General features: G+C 38.0%; 2 protein-coding genes across 4 annotated transcripts in view; both read right to left on the minus strand.

Annotated features, from left to right (window-relative positions):
• Positions 1 to 8657, minus strand: part of FAM120C (family with sequence similarity 120 member C) — a 30270-nt gene extending 21613 nt beyond the window's left edge. Inside the window, exon 1 of one of the 2 annotated variants that reach the window (XM_087956771.1) lies at positions 8541 to 8657. In XM_087956771.1, coding sequence (XP_087812897.1) covers positions 8541 to 8576 — 36 coding nt within the window. In that variant the 5' untranslated portion in view covers positions 8577 to 8657. Of the gene's footprint in view, positions 1 to 3476; positions 4437 to 8540 lie in introns of those variants that run through there. The other variant, XM_026676282.2, reaches the window with a different exon arrangement.
• Positions 8620 to 23140, minus strand: part of WNK3 (WNK lysine deficient protein kinase 3) — a 103960-nt gene continuing 89439 nt past the window's right edge. For both annotated transcript variants that reach the window (XM_087956769.1, XM_026676280.2), the window contains exons 21-25: positions 19377 to 19846; positions 16605 to 16816; positions 16152 to 16253; positions 15342 to 15544; positions 8620 to 13741 (exon numbers count right to left, since the gene is read on the minus strand). In XM_087956769.1, coding sequence (XP_087812895.1) covers positions 13412 to 13741; positions 15342 to 15544; positions 16152 to 16253; positions 16605 to 16816; positions 19377 to 19846 — 1317 coding nt within the window. In that variant the 3' untranslated portion in view covers positions 8620 to 13411. The remainder of the gene's footprint in view (positions 13742 to 15341; positions 15545 to 16151; positions 16254 to 16604; positions 16817 to 19376; positions 19847 to 23140) is intronic.

Here is a 23140-nt window from a genome sequence, read left to right on the forward strand (position 1 = left end):
TTTTCTAAAGATGCTCAAAGTGGTACTGTAAACACATACATGCAAACAACTGATCATATAATTAGTAACTTATATCTAAGTTCCTTATGTTTCAGATCAGCTGTTTCTAATGCTAATAAGCTGTTACCTCAGCTAATTTCCAGGCCTTTGCTTGCAAATTCACACTTGGCCTCAAGTAAGTTGTATAGATAACTATATGACAGAAACTAATTAGGTTGACGTATTCACTGAGAGTATAAGTCAATAATATCTGTGGCACATAAATGATAGGATTTAGTGTGTGTCTGGATTTAATTTGTGAAGACAGTGAAACTCCAACTGCCCATGGGCATGTGATTTTACAGCACTGGTAGTCTTTAAGTTTAAAAAAAAACTTGCTGGATCAGCCCTTAGAAAGGCCTGATAAGATATAAGAGCATATAAGGCCTAAATATTGCATATACAGTGAGTTTAGGCTTGTCTTTACTTGCTTTGCATCTAAATTTTAAGGTGTGTGTGTATATGCGAGAAACAGAAAAAAATCTGGAATTTTCAAGATTTAACAAACATCCTGACTTCTATGGTACACCTGTTCTCCAATGATATATTTTGTCATCTTCTAACATTATTGAGTGGTTGAAAAGCAGAAGCAGGAGCCTCACCTGCTTATGATCATTAACTGAGTTGTGGCTAGGGGGCAAGGATTAGCTGGCTCCCTCTCATACTACACTATGCTCCACCAGATCCCCTAGGCCAGCTCATATTCTATTTCCCCTTTCTCTCTTTTTCCTACAGCACACCTTGGATAACAGCATCTCAGCTCTCCCTTCAATCAAGTCTCTTATTCTTGTGCAGCTTACTAGAAACAATATTCCAGAGCATGTCAGTGACTCTTCCCAATTTACTAAAGATGAGAATTCCAGTCAGAATAGAATAGAACAGGACAGGACAGAACAGAATACTTTATTGGCCAAGTGTGATTGGACACACAAGGAATTTGTCTTGTTGTAAATACTCTCAGGTTATACTAGAATGTAAAGGAATCTGTCATTCTTGTCGTTCTTTCTTTAGTGTGTTGATGTTATATCCCATTCTGCAGGAAAGGAGCAGGAGCGAGAAGAGGAAACTATGACAATCCAAAAGCTTTCTGACATACAAAATCTCACAAGGCATTGGTTTATGTTTCTGATAGGATTGGCTATAGTACTTTTTATACTGACAGGCTTTTATAAGCAAATCTTTTGCAAGTCCCACCACTACTACGTCTGACAACAACAGGAACAGCATATGTTTGTATGGTGGGGAATAAACCTGCTAAACTTAAGGCAAGCCCCTCCCAATTATTCTACAGAAGTGGATTAAAAACCTATTACTTTAACACAGCCACTTAAGAAGTTTAAAAAAAAAACTTGTCCTTTTTAAAAAAATATTTGTATAGTAAGCTGATCTGAATAATTCAGAAGTGGGCAGAATATAACTTTTTCTAAGGAAGAGGTATAAATAAATTCTCCATACTGTATAACAAAATATCTGATGAAGCTGTTTACTATAACAATTATTTTACAGCAGAGTTGTATTAAGTCAAAAAGTGTGGATATTAATCCTCATGATTACCAGTTACTGGTAAACATATTTTCCCCACAACGGCATCTTACTGGATCTTATAATTATATACTATTCTTATTCAAAACATGAATATTTCAAGATTTTCTGACTAAGACAATAAAAATAACTTTTAATTCAGTTGGAAGAAAAAATTACAAAATTACACACTGATATAAACTAAGATATTTTGCTTTTTTCAAGCCCCTAATTGTTCAGGATATGTTAAAACATATGATGCAGTCTTGTCATTATTTTTGCCCAAAAAGTGAGATATGTATCATTACACAGAAGATTCTTATGCTGAGGTCTGTCCTGCACAGCTTTGAATTCATATATATGCTTATTTCAAATGAATGTAAAATGAACACCAATCACTGCAGCTTCAAAAACATTAACACTCATTCTGAAGGAAGGAATACTCTTATACCTTAAAAATTAAAGGGCAGATTTGTTATTAGCATGTCAAGGAGAAAAGACACTCTATGGCAGGCTTATAATCTAAACATGTGACTCAGAAAGTAATGGTATAAAATTGATAAACAGCTGCTCACGAGTTGCTTGAAAGAATATTATTAGACCCATCACTTGACACACCCACACCTGGAGTCCTTATAAACAGAGCAACACTGACATCCCCTAAACTCAGCTGAAGATGTTATCTAGGCCTGGTAATGAAATGTTTGGAAACCAACCCACAAGCTCGGAGAAGGAACCTTCACCCTTAAAAGCAAATTATTTCAGAGTGGCAAAAGGCTGAAATGATAAAAAAAAAAAGATGTGCTTATGGGACAAGATAGCAAAATCAAACTATAGAGATTCATTTAGAAGGCTAAACTCTGAACTTGAAAGGGGATGGACCACATTTAGAGAGATGCAATATTTATTTCTCATATGCACCTTGATTCTGATGCTATTTTTCTCATAACAGAACTGGAAAATAGCCTGAAGGACAACTGAAAAGTAGATAGCAGAGATTTCAGCAACATAAATAAGGAATGAAGATTTGAATACACTTGCTGCTGTGAACAGATTGCATATAGACGTAAATTTGTATGAATAAATTTAGTGGAAATATGGGAAACCTATATATTTATTTTTATATCTACATATATACACATATATATACACACACACAGAGAGAAGCCTGATGATGGCAGATAAGATTCTGCTGAAACATTGCTACAACTTTAAAAGCACAACTATAATGACGGGAAAATACCCGAACAAAGCTGAATACCATATATGTAAGTACCCAAACTTAATATTTTATATATATATATATATATATATATATATATAGATATATATATATAATATTATATATAGATAGATAGATAGATTAGATAGATAGAGAGAGAGAGAGAGAGAGCATGTATTAGATGATTGTATACAGAATTGTATTTGTTTATTGCAACATTATATTTAATTTAATTTTAACATATGCCAATCAGTGTACATTTAGTGACAATAAAGTTATTCTAAGTCTATTTTATATTTTTTTCTGTTGTTTGTTGAAAGAATTTAAAGTACTTGATATATTTTTATTATGTGTCTTTCTTTTTGGGTCTGTTTTTACTTTTTTCTACTTCTATTTCAAACACAATAAAAATTTTATGAAAAAATAATTTTATTTAGGAAAGAAAATTAAAATTAGTAGGAAAGCTTCAGTAATGCCAGTCAGGGAAAGCAACAAAAAAACTGAAATTGAATGAAGGTTGCAAATAATGCTGTTGCAAAGAAACAATACTTCACTGGAAATATGGATAAAATTACGTCTAAGTGGAGCAGTACAATAACACAGGGATGCAAGATCCAAAACAGATGCTCACGACGGAAAGAACAGAATCCTATATGGATACAACAATAGTCAAGGTTTACCATGAGAACCTTACCTTAACCCGGAATCGAATCATGGCCAGACGTACACAATGCCCCAAACAGGCAGGTGGAAGAAACCAGGCTCGAGGTGGCGGGGTACCTTTGTTGCTCACATGCCCTGCAATTAGCTGAGCTGTCTGTCTCTCAGCCTGGGCCTTCCTGGCCCACTCAGGCAACCTCTCCTTTCCAAGCCCTCCATTGAAGATGACAGCTAACTCCAGGCCACCTTGGTAGAGGCAAGCCTGTGAAAGGGCAGCCAGGTAACCCACCATGGCATTCCACTGGCCCCCACAGACCCAGTCTGTCTGGTAGCCACCGTACAGACGCTGCAAAGCAGAATCAGCATCCACCAGAAGCCGAGCTGGGCATGGTGCTGGGGGTGCCAACCCCCCTGCATGCTGGGAGTGTGGGTAACCACCAACCATGGGTGCCAGCCCCGGCGCAGCCCCGGCAGGATGGGGATAGCCGGCTGGTGGGTGGAAGGTGGTACAGTAGGCAGGACCCCCGCCTCCACGGCCCCCCACAGCCCGTGCCAGTTTCAAGAGGTCCACGGGCACCACTGCCCCCGGGCAACGCTTTTCCACGAACTCTTGGAAACCTTGCACCCCCATGGCTGTGCACCGCGGTGGGGATACGGCCCACTTCCACTGGGGCAAACAGGGAAGGCTGAGGGGCTGGCACCCCGAAACCAGGACCTGGCACAGTCCAAGCTGCTCCAGCTCCTGGGGCTTCGCTTCTTACAGTTCCCAGATCTCAGGGATGGATGCAACCGCCATGTTGTAGCTTTCTTCTTCTTCTCCTCCTCCTCCTCCTCCCTCCTCTTGCCTCCTCCTTTTCCTCAGTTTAGACGGTAGCTCACCGGGAGTTGTAGTTTTATTTTTAATCGGCTATCTATTAGTCAGCATAGAGCGGGACTACAAGTCCCGAAAGAACGCAAGAGCCGCCATGTTGAAAAGTTTTATTCAAGGTTTCCTGGCGTCGCATAGATTTATGGGGTTTGTAGTCCCATTAAAGAAAAGAGCCCCCGTCACATCGACGTAAGTGGCGGAAAAAGTACATTAAAACTACAACTCCCAAGGACTTCAGACTTCAACCATTTTTTTTTAAAAAAGAACCCGTCTTCCGTGACGTTATACGGCCACAATGCTAGGTGCGGAAGTAAAAAAAAAATGATTCCAAACAAGGCTTTGAAAATACTACAACTTCCAGCAACCTCCGCGCATTAACGTAAATCCGTCCTACATTTTTTTTTTTTTGGTCTCTGCCACGTAGGTGCCCTCTACCGCCCCTCGGGAGCATGGCATAGTTCTGCACTCGGGATGAGACCCACAGCCACCTAAGAAGGGAAAAGAACGGCAAGCTGCACAATTCGAGCTGCACCTCCGCCATATTAGCATGGCGCTTGGCATGCCGGGGGATGTAGTCTGTCACCCCTTTTCCAGGGGTTTCAGAAGGGTTTCCTCCCTCGTTGGTCCCCAGAGCGTCGTCCCGGGCGCCATGTTGAAGGGAAGAATGACATGATTTCCAGCCCTCCTCTTCGCGTCCTTTTTCTTAAAAACTTAAAGGTTTACGAATCCTCCCACGCAGTCTCGCTTACTCGAATGTAGCCGTCCCCCCCTCCCCTCCTCACTCCACCCCCGGAAGGCGGCGGAGCGGCCTGGTTTTCATCGGGAAACGAAGCTGGCGCCACCTGGCCGTGCAGAGCAGAGCGAAAAACCGCCTGGACACCAGCAGCGCCCCTGAGCCAAGGCAGTTTTCGCTCTGCCCTGACCTCGAAATCCTTCGCCGCGGAAGGCCATTCGATCCGGCGGCACAACCAGCTCGGATCTCTCCCTCCACCCCCGGCTCCTCCGTACCAGACGACCTTGGGAATGAATGTTTCGCTTTAAAAGGTTCCAGCGAATGAAACCGGGGACGGCGCTGACGTTTTCCTAAATAACGGCTGATGTCAGAAGCGGCAGGATGTGCTCTGGTTAAATGTGAATGTTTCAACGTTCACAGCTGCTTCACTGTATTTTCATAATTATAGTAATCTTTTAATTGTGAAGGCTCCCCAAGAGTCCAGAGCTTTACCAGTATGAAAGAGAACTTTTTTTATTTAAACCACCAACCACACTATCGAAAGCGGGACTGAATTGCCAGGACCTACCAGTTATTATAGATTGTTCTCATTAGTACACCTCATGGCTTCTGACATCAATTTTAATTTATGCCTGCTTCGATCTATGTCATTATGTTCCAGCTTTTACACCATCCTTCAATTTATTCCATTTTATCCCATATTTATTATTTTTTAAAATAAATAACTCATAGTGGTGAATATACTTCCTCCTCCCCCCCCCAACAACCCTGTAAAGTGGGTTGGGCTGAATGTGAGTGACTTGCCCAAAGTCACCCAGTCCGAAGTAAATTTAAAGATTTCCTGTCTGATTTTCTTATGTATTCCTTAATGAATCTAGCCTGTTATTGGTATCCTGTATTGTTTGGTTTGACTTAGCATGTAGTGCAAACTCAAATCACTGGGGGTTGCAAACCATAACTGATTAGCATTAACAGTGAAGCGTATGTGCATTTTATTACTGTTGTGTAACTAAATTCTAGAATAATAGCCATTTAAAAATCTAGTATAAAAAAGCAAAGAAGGCTTTGCAGCACCTTAACAACAACCTTGTAAGAATGGAGAATAATCCTTGGCTAAACTACCCCACTATCACCCACTAAATCTTGCCTAGTTCATGTTGGCATCATGATAAAAGTAGTGATAAGAAGGCAAATTTTTGTTTCCTGTTTTTTTATGGCACTTTGTAAATTTGGATAAATAAGTAAAATTACACCCTTAGAAAGGTATGATTTCTGCTGCAAATATGCATTTCAGAAACACTAAATATGTTTCCTATTTTAGCAATGAAGACTAGGCATTTTTTCCCAACACAGCCTTTATTTTCCTTTGTAACAGTTTAAAAAAAATATTTGTTAATGGTTGTGTACAAATGAAGTCAACTCACAGCTTGCAAAAATAATTAAAAAAAACACATGAAAACAACTGTTGATAAAAGACATTCGTTTTCTACCATAAAGATTTAGGGCTATGTTTTTTAAAAAAAACTGAATGGGATGCCTCATCCATGTTATAATGAACAAGTCACCCACATTCTATGTTCAGTCAGAAACATCTCAGCTTTAATGCCAAATTGATGGGTTGAAAATAAGTCCTATGATGTTACATTAAGATATAATTCACATAGAGACATAAGAAAATTCCTATTTCTGAAAGTGAAACATTGCCAATGTGTGTAAATCTAAGGAGACATTTATTCACAGAATATACCTGATCATGTCATACATTAGGCCCACATGCTCCTTAGTTATTTCTAGCAAAGAATAAGGGGGAAAAAACAACAAATAGGTCTCTCTTCAAATAGGTTGCTTTTTTAAAAATAGAAAAGTCCTTTGTTGCATTAGAATTTTTAGAACCACGGCACCTCCAATGTGATCATCAAACCAACTAGTAAGTGATACTGTGTGGCCTAAATTAACCATAATAATGAGCTACAAACATCATCCTTGCTTTGGTGGAACAGAAGCTGATACCTGGAAGTAAATTAACTCCTCAGCAACTAGGAGCAAGAAAGAGTCACAGTTGTTTGCTCTATTATCCAGCTGTTCATGTACATAAGTTCATGTATAACAGAACCTGGATGTACATTTCTACAACTCAAAAATACTATTTTTCTTCCCACTTGCTGTCCTCCTGCACTTACCATCTTTTGTCAATGGAAATGAGAGAAAAAATAGCTTAATAAAATGCTGGACAGATAGCCTCAGGGGATCTGCTGGAGTTCTAAAAAAATGACACCAATTCAGACATCCACAGAGTGTTTTATAATTCATTACCTGTCACTGAGGGCTGCTTAGTATTTGGTTATGTGGATCATTTCACTACAGAAAAACCATCTGCCATGTTGTAAAATATATGGTACTTGCTATATCTGTATTCCTGTGAGAATTGGCTTCCCAACCAATACTTTATTACTCAACCAGCAAGGAAATAATGACACGAACAATTTAGGAAATGTGTCCTATAATTATTGTAATGGAAGGAACAAAACTATTAAATGACCAAATTCTTCCAGCATGCTAAATGCCATAACCACTGCTAATTTAAACTGACTCCGTTCCTTTAACTTCAAGGAGACATATTTGTATGTGCACAAAGAAGTTAGTTAAAAATATATGCTAAGACTCTTGTTCATTACAGTTTAATTCTAAGCAGCTAGTAGTAGCATCATAATATGTATTGTATATATTGGGAACAACTGTACAAATTCAACACGGTATTTGGTTCTGAGAGTTAATTATGCTGTTCAAAATTATCACAATTCTTTTTTTTTTAAGGAAAATAATAAAAATTTGATCCCCTAAAGTAAGTTTGTCTTTCTACCCTTTAGTTGTATCAGTTTTGAAAGTGAAATGTTCAACTGGACTAATAAACTGAAAATTACTACTTAAATCAACTGCTTTATCTTAAAAATGTAATCTGGAAACATGACTAGAATTTTTATAGCAATATTTCTGAGTCTGAGAATTAAAAAGGAAACTATGAGTTTATTGCCTGAATGTGGCTTCATGTTTTGTCCCCCAAATTCACTGTGTAAAGTCTCTTTGCCAGTGAAGCACATTTGATCCTTTACACTTTGCGAAGATGTGAATCCATGTTTGGTATTCTCCCTCTTGCACACATATTCTTTATGTGAGTCTTAATGTCAGCACAAATTGTAACAGTAAGGATGTATCAAGGATTAAACAGCAACCCATGTTTTTAGCATTAAATCATGCTTGAATCTAGGGCTAATGTAAACAGAAAACACAATATGCTTAGCAGAAAGGAAGGATAAAAGGAATTTGTAGTGGAACTTTTTAGACTAAACATACCACCTGGATGGTCTCTCTCCCACTGATCCATCAACTTAAGTTAAGAGCTAATACCTAAGAAAATTTGTCTGCAATCCTTCCAATCAATCGGCATAAGAAATTCTTTTCTAAAGAAAATCTTGTTTTTCCCACTTAAATGGTGGTACCTTGGGTAATGGAAGACGGATGAGGCAGTTGGTCATACTCCTTGCTAAGTTGCAGTTGAAATATAAGTAGGAAAAAATGCATGGAGCTGTTCTTTTTATTCATCTGTCATTATGTTATACTCAAGTTGATGGATAAACTTGTGAAATCTTCTTTGTGAACATTAAACATCCTCCTTAAAACAGTAAACAGAATGAGCTCTTGGGCCAAGTTACAAAAAAAAAAAAGGGGGGGGGGGGTGAAAGGAAAAAGCATGTGTCAAAACAGTATCCAATTTAAACAGACAGAAACAGTAGAACATTGTTTATGCCACAGCCTAGATTTAAACAGCACTAACAAATGAGGTAGGTAAGAAACATGAAATTTCAACAAAGAAAACAATTCAGTTTGAACACTACTAAAAATTCACAAAATTATTAAAATTATACATTCCATTCATATCATACAAGCTCCAGCTCAAGCTTCACAGCAGAAAAGTGCCTTCCAAAACATCCCCCAAAACCAAATTCACAGTTTGATTTCTTTTAAAGAGGGTGCATACTTCAAAGAGAAACACAATGAAAAAGCAACAGGGAAGAGAAGAAAAACTGGGCAGTAAATGTTTCACATTAAATGCAGAGACTCAAAATTATATAAACATAGTAAGTATGTAAGTTTCCTCCATTGCCGGTGCCTTTACATAGCTTCAAAGAAGAGGGCAATCCAATTTTTCTCATCTTTTCCTCAAACCTAAAGATATAATACTAATACCGGTATTGCCTGTGCTTACATAGTTTACATACATATAGTGTTTCAAAAACCTTTGAAATCAAAGCGTCTGAGTCTTTTGGGGCAGAGTAAATTACTATCCACATCACAGTTAACACATTGGCCATGTCACATTCTCTGAACTCTGGCCACTGAAGACAGGAAGTAAACTTTATAAAAAGATGCCATTCCACATCTCTTCCCCACTCCCCCAGCGTAACACAATCTCATTATGCTTTTCCACTTGAAAAGAAGAAACTCAGCACATATGTTAGATCATGTGTTCTATATTGGTAAGGCTTATGAAAATAATAAGCAGGGAAAGTATGAACATTGTTATCAATGGCAACCACTTAGCATCTAATTCCAGCTTAAATTGAAATCACAGATACACGTGGTACTGTTTTGAATAAATTTGGCATCAAATTGTCAAGTTACTTCATGAATATCATTTTCATTCTCTTATCAGTAGAAAGATAAGCCACATAAGGATTTCCCAACTCCTCAAAGCTTCAAAGAAAGCCTCCTCTCAACTGTAGAACAGTGGATTCTTTGTGGGACTTCTAATTAAAGCAAAAGGAAGAAAAGATTAAATGCAAAATCTGTATCTAAGTTTTACTTAAGAGGCATTTCCTTCACGCAACCCTTGTTATCCACATACAGAAAATAGGAATCTGGTCTGTTCTCATTGTTTGCAAAATGAGTATTATGCCAAATTGCTGCTTAATTTCAGTACCAAGTTATTTCTGAATTCCACCCAAGAAGGGGCATGTAAATCTGACAGTTAATCCGTGTAAATTCAGGTTTGTTTTCCCTTGCCTACTGTTGTTTAGTTGTACACTTTCCTGATATTAAAAAGTCCCAGGCTCCATACTTCAAATAGTATAAGCAGGATTTTAATTTTTTGTGTAGCCTAATTTGACCTAAATGAGGTATTTTCAGGGGTATTCTGTTTTATTATAAATGAAGGGGTTTACTGTTTCACACAGTAAACTAAAATAAAGCCTCATGTTTGCACTTGTGATGTCTACATTTTCTAAATAAAGAAGCAATATATATTGTAATCCTCAACTGAGACAAGCTACATCAGATTATGAGTTATGTCAATTCTACATGAAAATCAGTAATTGAATTAGAAGCAGCATAGGCAAGGCAAGAGGTACACAATTTTTCTCTTCAAAATTGCTTTTTGCAAGTGGGAATATCCTGGTTTTAAAATTCCACCAAGAGAAAAGCAGCAAGGAGAGGCTATTTTATGAAGGAGGAAAGGTAGAAATTCAATGTATACACAGCACTTTAAACTGACCCTGTCCTCATTCTACAGAAAATCAGCAGAAATGTAACCCTGATATATAGAACTGGTATTGTTACACTGATTTTCCTCCAACACTGAAGTACACTCTACGGTTTAGTCAATAATCAGGATTGCACAAATGCACCAGTGTTACACCACATTTCCACTTCATAACAGAAACACAATTCATATATTTGTGTGCCTGAGAGAGCTAAATGGGCCAGGGATCCTTCATATAGATAAATCAACCTTTAAGGCCACCATGGGTACTTGGTGGCTTGCATTTTTATGAAGATTAAGTTACATAACAGCAAACTAGAATACAGCATTTTATGCTTTCCTACAAGTCAAAGTGAATTGCTGACAAAGAATTTATTTTAAAGACTTTAAAGTGGAAAAATATTAAAAGATGGAAGCAAATGTCATGCAATCAGCTGTCTGCTCACTTTGTACCCCCCTCCTTCCTTATGGAGCAGATTATAAAGGCACAGATGGGGCTGTAGGAAGAGGCACAATCATCTCTCAACTGCTCTGTGAGTGGAAACTGTTTCTGCTCATGGAAATGCACTACTGATTTTCGCACAAATCATAAGTATGTCTTTAAAAAAAACCAATAACACTGTTCTTGTCTAAGTTCTTCAAAGTGAAACTTTCTTTAAGGTATATGATTTTACTGCTGCAAATCAGCAATGTACTTTTCAAGAATCAAAAGGCTATAACTATTTTTTTTCAACTTTCCAGTAAAACTCTGAAAAGATACTAAGGTTATCCATTACAAGGCACTGCAAATCTTTGCAGGCAGAACAAAGAGGCTACATTAAACAATGGAAGCAGAATCTTTGTCCAGAATGCAGAAGGGAGAAATATAGTCTTATATCACTAAACTACAGGTGCTGTTTTACAAAACAAAAAAACAAGTAACTGGTGTCTGAAACATTTAAATAACAGCAACTCAGATATTCCTGGCCACAGTACTATTAAACCAATGGTACATTAATTTTGGATGTAAGCATGGTCTTTTAGATAAAATTCAACTACTTGAAGTTTAAATACTTTGTCTTAGTTTTAATGAAATTAAGCCTCCTTCTATCACTTGCTCAAATATTAGACAGCTGCAAATATGGCAGCTATATTATAATATCCAAAAGATAATAACTTAAGTCAGAATTTTAAATTAAGCGTAGCAATTTTCATTATAGATTAATGAAGGGGGAAGTGAGCTAGATGTTATTTCAGCAAGTGCTTGAAAGACTTGCAACAAAAGAAGCAATTTCTGAGTGCACATAAGAATACGATTTCCAACAAGAAAGGAATAAACTGATTATGTATTAGAGAAAACAAGGAATGTTAGCTCCAGTGAATTATGACCTCCCTCATACTTCACAGCCAATTAAGTTAAACATGTACCATTAAACTAAGCGAATTCTCTATCAAGGTGAAAGCATAACAGCAATCTTCACATGGGCAGCTGAAATGCAGTTGATAAAATTAATGATTATATGAAATATATACCTCCAAGGGAGGATGCCTCTTTATTTAGCAAATTTTTTATATCTTTTAAGGATTTTGAACTGGTAAATTTTAGACTTTTCTTTACATGACATCCAATTAGCAGCACTAAAAAACAGAAAGCCTGGCCAATGGGATTCCATCACCACATCCTTACTGCCATATATACCTGTAGAATTTTCTTAATCTGTAAATGTAAAGATGGACTGCTTAATCGTGCACCTTGGTAATTAAATTCAGTAGATACTAAAACCTTTAATGCTCTTGAGAAACAACACTAGGCATCTAAACTAGGAGACTGTATTTCACTAATCTGCTGTAAGGCAATCCATTAAATGCAAAAACTATGTGCACTAGACCCTGTTTCAATTTATAATCATTTTCCAACAACCAAAGGAATGCTGAATATGGATCACAAATGATGTGAAAATGACCAAGATGGGACAAGTTTAAAAAAAAGGCCCACAATAATCCCCCAGCCCTAGTTCCCACCCTTTCCAATGCTACCTCCTCCCCCCACTACCCATTCCATAATATAAGATTTGTATCAGCTGCAAAATAAGCTTTAAAAAAAAGAATCCCAAACACAGGTACAATAAACCAGGCCAACATTCCAATGTATCTACTGAATACAGTGTGTGTAAGGACATCTAGTTGCATTCTACAAATAGTTCTGAATTGTCCAGGACAGTTTTCCCAAATCAAAGAGAAGGCAGCAACTGTATGCCTCTTCTTTCAGCAATGCTTCACTTCCAAAAGGCCTATCTCTGGGACAGAGGAAGGAAGAGTTTACGATAGAATTCAACTAAACAAACTACAATCTTTTTTTTTTTAATCCTTAGTTAGCCTGTAGTCTGAGCTGCCAATGAAACTAAGAGGAAACATAACGATAATGCAAATATAAATGTCACTCTTCTTTGCTGGTCCCTTCCATTCTGTAAATGAATTCAAATGCTAGTAAGTGTATAATCCAAGTAGAGTTACTACCAATTAGCAAAAAAACAGTTGTCACAAAAGCAAACAAGGGATATGGGGCAGGAATGACAGGGAAGGCTTATTAATAAGCAGCCTATGGCAGGCTGTCCATCTCAGGAACAAAGAGATGTACAGGCCAAAGCTCTCTCAAGTACTTAAAAAATCCCCTAAAGAAAATGAAATCAAGTATTCAAAGAGGAGAATGCAAAGACAATCTCCTACCATTCCCACATCACTGCACTGGGGAATTCACGCCCCAAATCCAGGCAGCAGAATGCAAGGCAGAGGAATGGAGTCATGAGAGATAGGCACAGTCCCCATTATCTAGCATTCTTTTGCTATCCATCTTCATTTGGGACTTGGGGGAATGGGAGCTGGGTTTTGCACGGGTGATGCTGGAAATGCTGGCATGCTGATCCCTGGTTGAAAGGGTCCCACTGTCTGGGCAGGGACCACGACAGATTGTTGAGTTGTCCCAGAAATGCCCATCCATTGCACTGGGTAAGTTGTTCCTGCGATGGTGTTATACTGGCACAAATGTGGTATTCCATATGGCGATAGTGTGCCAGAAAAGGGTGACAGGGGAAGTCCTTGGGGTAAAGCAGCTGGTACAGTCCCGCGGATCTGGGAAAGTGAGGAAATCCATGTGGAGGTGTAGCCCACAGTAGATGTTGTTGTCTTAAACACAAGGGAAAACAGAAACTATTTTAAATGCAAGGAAACATACTCAACAGCTGCCTGTGGCACATCTTTGTGATTTTAAACAGTACAGTATCTGCTAACAGAAAAGAATGGAAGAGGATTGAAGATGCAGTGAAAGGTGCACACATTTGAACAAACATTACCACGTAGTGGAGATTTTCACTTTCAGCTTCTAATATCCTAGTAACACTACTTCCTTTCTAAGTATCTGCTCCCAGCTCACCAATCCCAGAGCTATCCATAACATAAGTCTGTGTGCAAGACTGCTGCTTTCCAATATCATTCATGTAGGGCACCTGGACTTTAAACAGAGACAATGTACTCAGAAATAATAATAATAATAATAATAGTAATAATAATCTCCTACTGGTTGTGATCTATTCAGCAAATCACATAAAACCGAAAAATCTGGCTGAATCAGAGTTATTCCAGCATTGCCCCCCCCACCCCCCAGTGATCTACCAGATGTTTTTGGAAAGTTGAAATGCAGATATAGGCACAATAACGTCCTCTTTTATGTCCCCCTGCCATTGAGTTATATTAGATGTGAAACTGTGAAGAATATATAACCTTAGCAATCTATAGGACTGAACTGATCAAATACATTGGTGGTGAAAAATAGCAACCTATTTTAGCTTAGAATGGATTGTCTGCCATTTATGAGAAAACTTCAGAAAATACAGATAGTGAAAATAGTTTAATCAAAGGGATATGTGACAGGTCTAAAAATACCCCATCAGGACAATGACTTTAGTTTACCTTAAAATTATCAGAGAAAAAATTGAACCCTTTAGAATTAACCATAATCATGTAATAATGTGACCCAAGATTCATCTACCTATTAATAGAGTTTAGTTAAATAGACCACATACAAAATAGTGTTGTTGCTTTACATTGTGCTTCAATACATTAAAGCAACACTCACCATTTTCCTTAGGAAAACGCGTGTTTTCCATTTATTAATGGAATGGTGGTACTTCGTATGTATCGACTCCAAACAAATGTTTTCTGTGCCTCTTGATCAATTTTGCATATTTACTTGAAGGTATTTGGAAGCTGAACAACTTCAGGTCATGCCACAAAATTTCACAAACTGTTTTGGCTACTCTAAAACACTTATCATTCTGTGGTAGATTTTACTTGTGAGTTCCTAATTCTAGTTATAAAAGAAATTCATCTACAATTAGATGAAGATCAAATTATACTGTAGGTAATCAACAGTGCAAGTTTACACTGAAGGGTATCTATTATAGCCAATACCCTACCACACGGGTGTCAATTCGCAGCGTTACATTGCAGTCGTGTGATGTATCGCAATGTTTTTTCCCTTGGCAGAGCTGGGATAGGCGTGGCCTGCATGTGATGCATCCAGCCCACGGGCTGCTAGTTTGACACTCCTGGCCTACCAGGCTCCTTTGAATTAGGGGAGGATAATTGCAATGTCCAGATTTCCCTTTGACTGCAGCGGTTGGGAATTTGGGAAGTTACAAACCCAGCACATCTGGAAGGTACCAGATTGAGAAAGGTGAATCTAATACATCACAAATTCTAAACCTTGTATGTAAAGACCTCTTACCTCATATACTTTGCTCCAGCTGTCAGTATCCAGCCGGTGCTTGTTCTGTTTGATTTGATTGAGGCTTGGCTTGATAAGGGAATTTCCCACCTTTTCTTTAGTCCAGTCATCCACTAGTTTATGCAAATCATCCGTGAACATTCCTTTTTTACTGGCTGTTGTCTGCTGACAAGAGGCAGTGCTACTCACGATGCAGAGTTGTTCTAAGAAGGAGCAAGGTTTTAGAAGGTATTCTTCAAGTAGTTGTATCAAAACATTGAACCTGGGTGACAAGCAACTTCCGAGTCTTGCAAACCATTCTTGCCCTATTTGTGGTCTGGAAAAGATCTTCCAGTATCATGTTGTCATCCAAAGAGGTGGGGCTGAACATATTTGCCCATTTTTTATTTTATTTGGGGTGACAAGACTGGGTGGTTTTAAGGGAGGGAAGGAAAGCATTTAATCTCCTCAAAGTCTTGCACTTCCATCCTTAAAACTTCCCCAAATCCCCCAAAGCCAATATCATACAAGCAAAAATCAGCCACTTTGCCAACCAATTTCAGCTACGTAATCTGTCATGATGGGGACCTATATGCAGATTCTTCCTATCCATGTATTTTATTCTTGTTTAATCATTAATACTTATAGGCTGCCTCAGACACAGTGGGGACTTTACAAAGTAACGTACAAAGTAGAAGAAGCAGGAGTATAACAGTGTATCTATTAAAGTATTCAAATATCTGTGACGTATTTCTATGTGAGAAGGACAAGGGAAATGACAATAAGAGAACAAGTTTAGCATCTGAATTGTCCTTGAATATTTGCAAATACCTTGGTTAGTTTCTGCTTGTGAACAGCTTTGATGCAGCAAATGGGCTTGAATGCTCAACTGATAATCAATCACAGAGGCAGCGGTGGTTGCACAACAGCATTCTAGGCGGCAGAGAAGAGAGAGACAAACAATCAGAAGCATCTAAAATAGCATTTGCAGTAGGCTGGCTGTGGGGATGATAATGAAGGCATGGATTGCATTCAGAATCAATATGCTGAAATCTGTTTAGGAAAATTAGGTTGAAAACAGTCTTAGTTCATTGGAGGGAAAAGGACAGAAAGTCTTAAAAGTGTTTTGAGTTGGCAGACATAACCTTTACAAACAATATGAAATCCTAGGGATTCATCCAGAGACTAGTGAATTCAACTTTTTTGTTCTGAATTAGGAAACCCCTGGCCAATCCTCAAAAAGGCCCCTAGCTTTGTGTATGGCTCCCACTAGCATTTCCTTACCAGCAGCAACAATGCCATTGTCGACATGAGAGTGAGATTGTGGCCGGCTGCGCAGCTTGCTTCTGAAAGATTTAGGCCGCCGTGGGGATGACAGTTGCAGGGAGATGTCAGAGGATTCTGACCTGCTATCTTTGATGGAGCGGAGACGTTCATATAGCTCCTGCAACTCCCTGTTCTGTTGAGCTTGCAGACTGACTACTTCCTGGATGTGCCTTCATGGAAACAGAGGAAAAGAAGAAAACCTTGGCAAGACGTAAATTCTCAGGGATTCTTTCACCTCAATAGTCACCTCCCACTGGAAAGCAGGGAGCATGAAACTATGTGGCTCAGGCCGACGGCCTCTTTACTACTCTCAGCTTGCTTGCTCAAGATGTGAGGGAGAGATGTTTCATGACATACTACTTCATGGGATGAGACCACCACCTGGAGGCAGGAATGCCGGAGAAGGGATCCCAATCAGTGCTCTGACTTGCTCTGGGGAAACAGCACTTCTCCCCTTTCCCACTATGATATTTTAAGAACCTTCATCAAATGCTGGAGGGGTTACAATCAGAAGGGAACTTTTTTTTTTCCATATGTGGAGGACTTGTGAAAGTGGTACCTTACTGGAAGACAACATTCAAAGAGGTCAGAATAAGAAGTAAGCAAAAGTAAAAGGGATTCTAGAAGAGGGATTATTACTTAGAATTGCTAGGTTGGCAGGAGCTGGGGCAAGAATGGGAGTTTACCTCGTGGGTCTCAAACCATTGACCAGAAGGTGGGCAGTTTGAGACCCAAATACTGCATGATGGAGTGAGCTCCCATTCTTGCCCCAGCTCCTGCCAATAGAGCAGTTCAAAAGCATGCATATGCAAGTAGATAAATAGGTACCACTTTGGTGAGAAAGTAACAGTGTTCCATGTGCCTCAGTGTATCGTCATGCTGGCCACATTACCACAGAAGTGTTTTCGGACAATGCTAACTCCCTTGGCTAGAAAATGGAGGTGAGCACCACCCTAGAGTCAGACATGAGTGTGCAAGGGAAACCTTTACCTTTATCTTTTACCAGGGAGTTAACTCAGTCTCCAGGCAGAATGGCATGTGTCAACCCAGCTATGGATTCTCCAATCGTTGTGCTGGAGAATAACTGATGTGCAAAAGTATGCTCAATTTGTCTTATGGAAAAACTGATGAAATTCAAACAATGACTTTTCAAAGGAATGAATCACATTTTTATCAGATCTGGAAAGATTATATAAGCTATGCTCATAATAATAACTTTTCTACTGTTAAATTGAATATTATATGTAACCTATGATTGAATGTTGACATATACCTATATTGTTATGTGCTGTTAAGCTTGTATTCTTGTTCCTTCTTGCCTCACAGAATATTACAAATCTAAGCGTCCTTGTGTGTAATAAGCAAGTTGTATCTCCAAGTTATGGCACTTTTTGCAGTCTATCTGAAGGAATAGAAATGCCTCATAGTATCTCTTCTCTTAGCTCTGACAATGAATAAAGATAAGGTAAAGGTTTTCTCTGTCCAGTCATGTCTGACTCTAGGGGGCGGTGCTCATGTCTGTTTCTTAGCCAAGGAAGCCAGCATTGCCTGAAGACACTTCACATTACATGCCAAGGCACATGGAACACTGTTACCTTCCCACCAAAGTACCTATTTATCTACTTGCATTTGCATGCTTTCAAACTGCTAGGTGGACAGGAGCTGGGGCAAGTAATGGGAACTTACCCCATTGTATAGTGCTTGGGTCTTGAACCTGGGCTGCCAGCTTTCCAGTTGACAAGCTCAGTGTCTTTAACCACTGAGGCATCATGTCCCCAGGACAATGGACAGGAGCAGCCCACTGTGTGGTTTCAAAATCCAGGAGCTTCCTCTATATTACCTGCTTCAAGGCATTTCTTGCACAATAGTGCAAGAATAATGGAATCCCCTGGGAGAAAAAATGGATTGGCTTTGTATCTATGATACCATCATCATGGTCACGAGTAGTGAGCATCCTGTGGTAATTTCAGTTATGTTGAGAACTGGTTGGGTTTTTTTTTTTTTTTTTGCTCTATTCTGTTCTTTTTTTAAGCAAAGGATTTACTGTTCTGTTTTAGGTGGAAAAATATAAGTTATGGAGCTAATGTGCCAGTGTAGTCATAGATTATTTCTTCCTTTGTAGTATTGAATGGGTCCAATTAGATGCTGTAACCAGGGATGCAATACTGAACTCACTTATTACACTGATGTCATCTTGTGATTTATTAAAAAGACATTTCCAGTTTGAGTGATTAAAGTTATTTGTAAGAAATACTCCATGGCTGACAAGTTTCCCCACAGAAAAGTAACTTTCACACAGAATGAAATTATACTACTAAAGATGTACTTTGTCTTGATGCACAGGTACCATTTAAAAATAATGTTTTTCCTTTTAAATGTACTGATTCATTTATGTGCAAAAGTATGTAAACTCAGTTGTGCAATTATGTGCAAATTTATGTAAATTCAGTTGACTAATTGATGTATAACTTATGGCTGACCATTGAATGCAGATAGCTCCATGCTGACAGATAATTAATAATAAATGATAATTGAGAACAAAAAGAATCATTTCAGACTAATAAAATAAAGCTTTATCAGATAAAGTCTATCCCCGAAACAGAAACCACAATTAATATCTTAACGGAGCAAAAAATATAATTGTCCCATATCCCACTCTTTTCACAACCTAGTATTTTACTGACACAATGCAAATCTTTATAGTATAAGACTCAATCTTAGTGCCCTTACTTTTCCCGCAAACGCTGTAGCTCCAATTTCAGGTCCTCATCTTCAATTTCAGATTCATCATCACTGCTCATTGGAGAAGATGCTGAATAAAAGAGAGAGCTACGCCTCTTTGGGTAGGTGCCGCCCCTTTCCTCTTGAGACTGCTGGTTTGACTCCCAGCCTTCTAGGCTGCCACCACCCATGGGTGCAGAAAGTTCACTGTCAGAGCTAGGCTGCTTCTGGATCACATCACCTTTAGACCATGGCTCTGAGCAGGACTGCATGCTGCTTGCAGTTGCAGAGGTCTCCTCCACTTCTGGTTGTTCAGAGGTGGTGCAACATGCATCTGTTTCCCCCATGGCACTGGGAAAGATAGCCATTTCTGTTCCTGTGAGACAGCCTTCTTCTGTTCCAAGCTCCAAGGAAGGAGACATCTCAGAGAGTTCACTTTCTGAAATACCTGAGGACAACTGTTGTGGAACTGTGATGACCTGAGGGGGTGGGGGATAGAGAAGAGAGGAAGGTTTAATTCAGTAGAGTTTTACAAAAATGAAGCTTAAAATGAGCTACACTATTGAAAAAGATTTGAGAGTCACGGGGCATAAATAACATATTCATTTCATTATGCATATTTAAAGAGTTACTTGTCTTATGTTATTTAATCATCTGTCCCTTGGTAGGTGGAATTAAAAGGAACTAAGAATGAGTAGAAAGTTCAAAGAGACAGATATTAAATGAATAGCCATATATTGAAAATAATGTAAATCAAAGTTAAAAAATTTAAGTAAAAGATTACAAACATACTATATTCAACATTTATTGTTCATCAAGACATTAAATATATTTTCATAAGAAGCTGATGAATGCATCTGACAGTTTGAACAAGAGAAGAAATATATTCCATTCAAAAAATGGAAAAGCAGTGTGATGGACTATGTTAGCACAGACTGGAACTACAATTATATAAACCACATTTGATTCTATAACCAAAAAGCGATTCAAGAAAAAGAAAGAAAGAAAAGGAAAAAAAAACCATGTTACATGACCCTGTAAAATATGTAGGAGTATTAGCTTCCGGTTTGCAACCTTTCGGCGGCGGCAGGAATTCGCGACCACACGATCCCTGCTGCGTTCACTGTCAAGGTTCCCCCGATCCATTTGGATCTGGGGGATATAGCTGCCCCGTAGAGGCAGCTGAAGACAGGGGGGATCCGGCAAGAGGTTTGGGGGTGTCGCAAACCCCCTCCCCAGCCGGCTAAACCCCCTTTTCCCGAGGCGGAGGAACGGCGGTCAGCAATGGCCGCCACGAAGAAAGTTGCAGCCGGACAAGCAGGTGCAGGAGGGAGGAAGCTGAAAGAAAAGTGAAAGTTGATTCTAACCGGGACAAGACGGGAGAAAATGACCTGGAATCTTGAAGGCTGCTAAGTATATATTGTTCCCTGTGAGAGTTTTTAAGCTGCGAATATTCTAAAGGGGAAAGTTTTTTCTTTGTTCTACTCTCCTTCCTAAAGTGACAGCGGAAAAAAAACAAAACTTTTTGGCTGTGAGTGGGAAGGGAGAGTGAAAAAAAGAATTAGAGCAAAATTTGAAAATAAGGAGAAGATTGCCTAGAATTACAAAGAGTTTAAAAACTTCCAAAAAATATATTTGAAAAGGATTTGTGATTACTTTAACCCCAGAAAGAGAAAGTGAAGAAGAAGAAGATATCTAAAAGAAATAGTCTGTTTGGATTGTTTGGTGACTTTGGAACCTTTGGAAATTACTTCTGATTAAATCATCTGGGTGGTTGTTTGGAAAAACTTTTTCTCTACACAATGGCATCATCTATGGATGAATTGGAACTTATAAATCAAAAATTTGAAAGAGAAAAACAAGGAGGGGAAGATGGTCTTGACACTATTTTTCAATACTTGGAAATGGCGGTTTATATTTATGTGAAGCAGAATGAGGATGATGGGGATAAAGAAGAAGGAGAAGCCATCTTTGATGAACAAATTACTTTGACTGGAGAAGAGAAAAAGCAAGAGAAAAAGGTCTTTAAGATCTGGAAAAATAGCCCAAAAAGAGAAGAATAAGGTGAAAAGGGGACATTATGTTAAGAAACAACAGAAAGGGGGAAAGCAGAATAAAAGGGAGGTGGAGAGACAAGGGGTTAAAGAGGATAAGGAGAAGAAGAAACAAGAAAGAAAGGAAGGGATGAGAAGTCCTAATGGTGGGGAGCAAGATGTTAAGAAGCAATTTTTTTTAGAGATAATGGATAAGCTTTATGGTTAAAGGGATTCTAGAAAGGTACATAAGACTGCATTTTTATACTTGTATTTAGAAGTAAACATAGAAAATTAGAAACAATATGTAACCTAAAATGTGATAAAATATTTAACATAAATTAGTGAAATTTTTGGTTAAGAAAAGGGAGTACTGTAACGAAACATGATTTAAGATTGTGATGTGGGGAGGGGGGGGGGGGGAAATAGCATAAGTGTTCCCACAAAGGCATGATATTTAATTGAAATGGATAAAATGTTTAAGATATAAATGATTGTTAATATTAATGATTAGAATATGGTATACTAGCGAAATTTCTTGTGAAATGAGAATTGAAGTAGAAGAAGGAGGTACTTTTTAATGAAATAATGAGCTATAATATATGATGAGGGATATAATATATAACTATGGAAAATAGGGCTCCCATAAAAGTATGTGATTTAATTGAAAAGTAATGGTTTAAATGTTTAAGATATGAATGAATATTAATACTAATGAATAGATTTGTATTATTTTTGATAATATAGTATAATTTTAGAATGTACCAGACAGAATCCCAATATATGTCATGTGTTTTATATTAAGTATTATAAATGTAGGGGAAAGAGATAAAGGCATCATGCTCCCATATAGTGTAAAGGAGAAGTTTTTTCTTTTTTTTAAATAAGGAAAATAAAGGGCTGGCTGGAATAGAACAGACAAAGAATAATAAATATTATGATATGAATTGAGAGGAGATAAATAAAATAAAATAAAATTGAGAAAATTTAAAGGAGAGGAGAAGACATATAGAAAACTGAAAATGTTAATAAGATATGAAATGGTATGTAAAATGAATATGAATTTGAATTTGTGTCTGTACCAAGAGTTTTAACCCGGGACTAATCAACTTTCAGATAAGAGATTTTTTATGCTTTTATGTTTTGTTTTATGTGTATCTATGTATTGTTTGTCTTGAAAATAAAACTTGTTTTAAAAAAAAAATATGTATGAGGATTAGACCACAAAGAAGAAAAAGCTACAGAGTGTAATAATTTTTAAAAACATTACACTATAATCTTTTATATATTCCTTTATAAAATGCATTTAATTCATCAATATATTCTATAAAGCCTGCCCCCAAAAGCCTTCAAACTGCAGATAAACTATCTGTACTATGTAATGAAGAAGCAATTGTTTTCTGCAATAGACTGAGGAAGGAGGGAGGAGGAAGAGAAAAAAATTACTTAGAGCAATTTAGAGCCCAAAGACCATGTAATACACATCTGAATGCCATTTGTCCTCAAAGAGATACTGATGACAGTAAAATGCCACTGCAGCAAAGAACAGAAAGAGTTGCACAGAAAATGATTGCAAAAAATGAAAAACAGGAAATGGGAAATAAAAAAGTCAAGTACTACCCTTAGCAACAAAAATTCTGGTCCCAACTGTGGTTGTAAATTGAGGACTTTCTGTTCATTAGAATTATATATGAAATATCTAAGCCAGTTCTGTAATTTTCCAGAAAGACTTTCAAATAG

The sequence above is a fragment of the Notechis scutatus genome, chromosome 2, assembly GCF_049901735.1.
Source record: "Notechis scutatus isolate UNSWTSFEM ecotype Mainland chromosome 2, rNotScu1.2, whole genome shotgun sequence".
Classification (NCBI taxonomy): Eukaryota; Metazoa; Chordata; class Lepidosauria; order Squamata; family Elapidae; genus Notechis; species Notechis scutatus.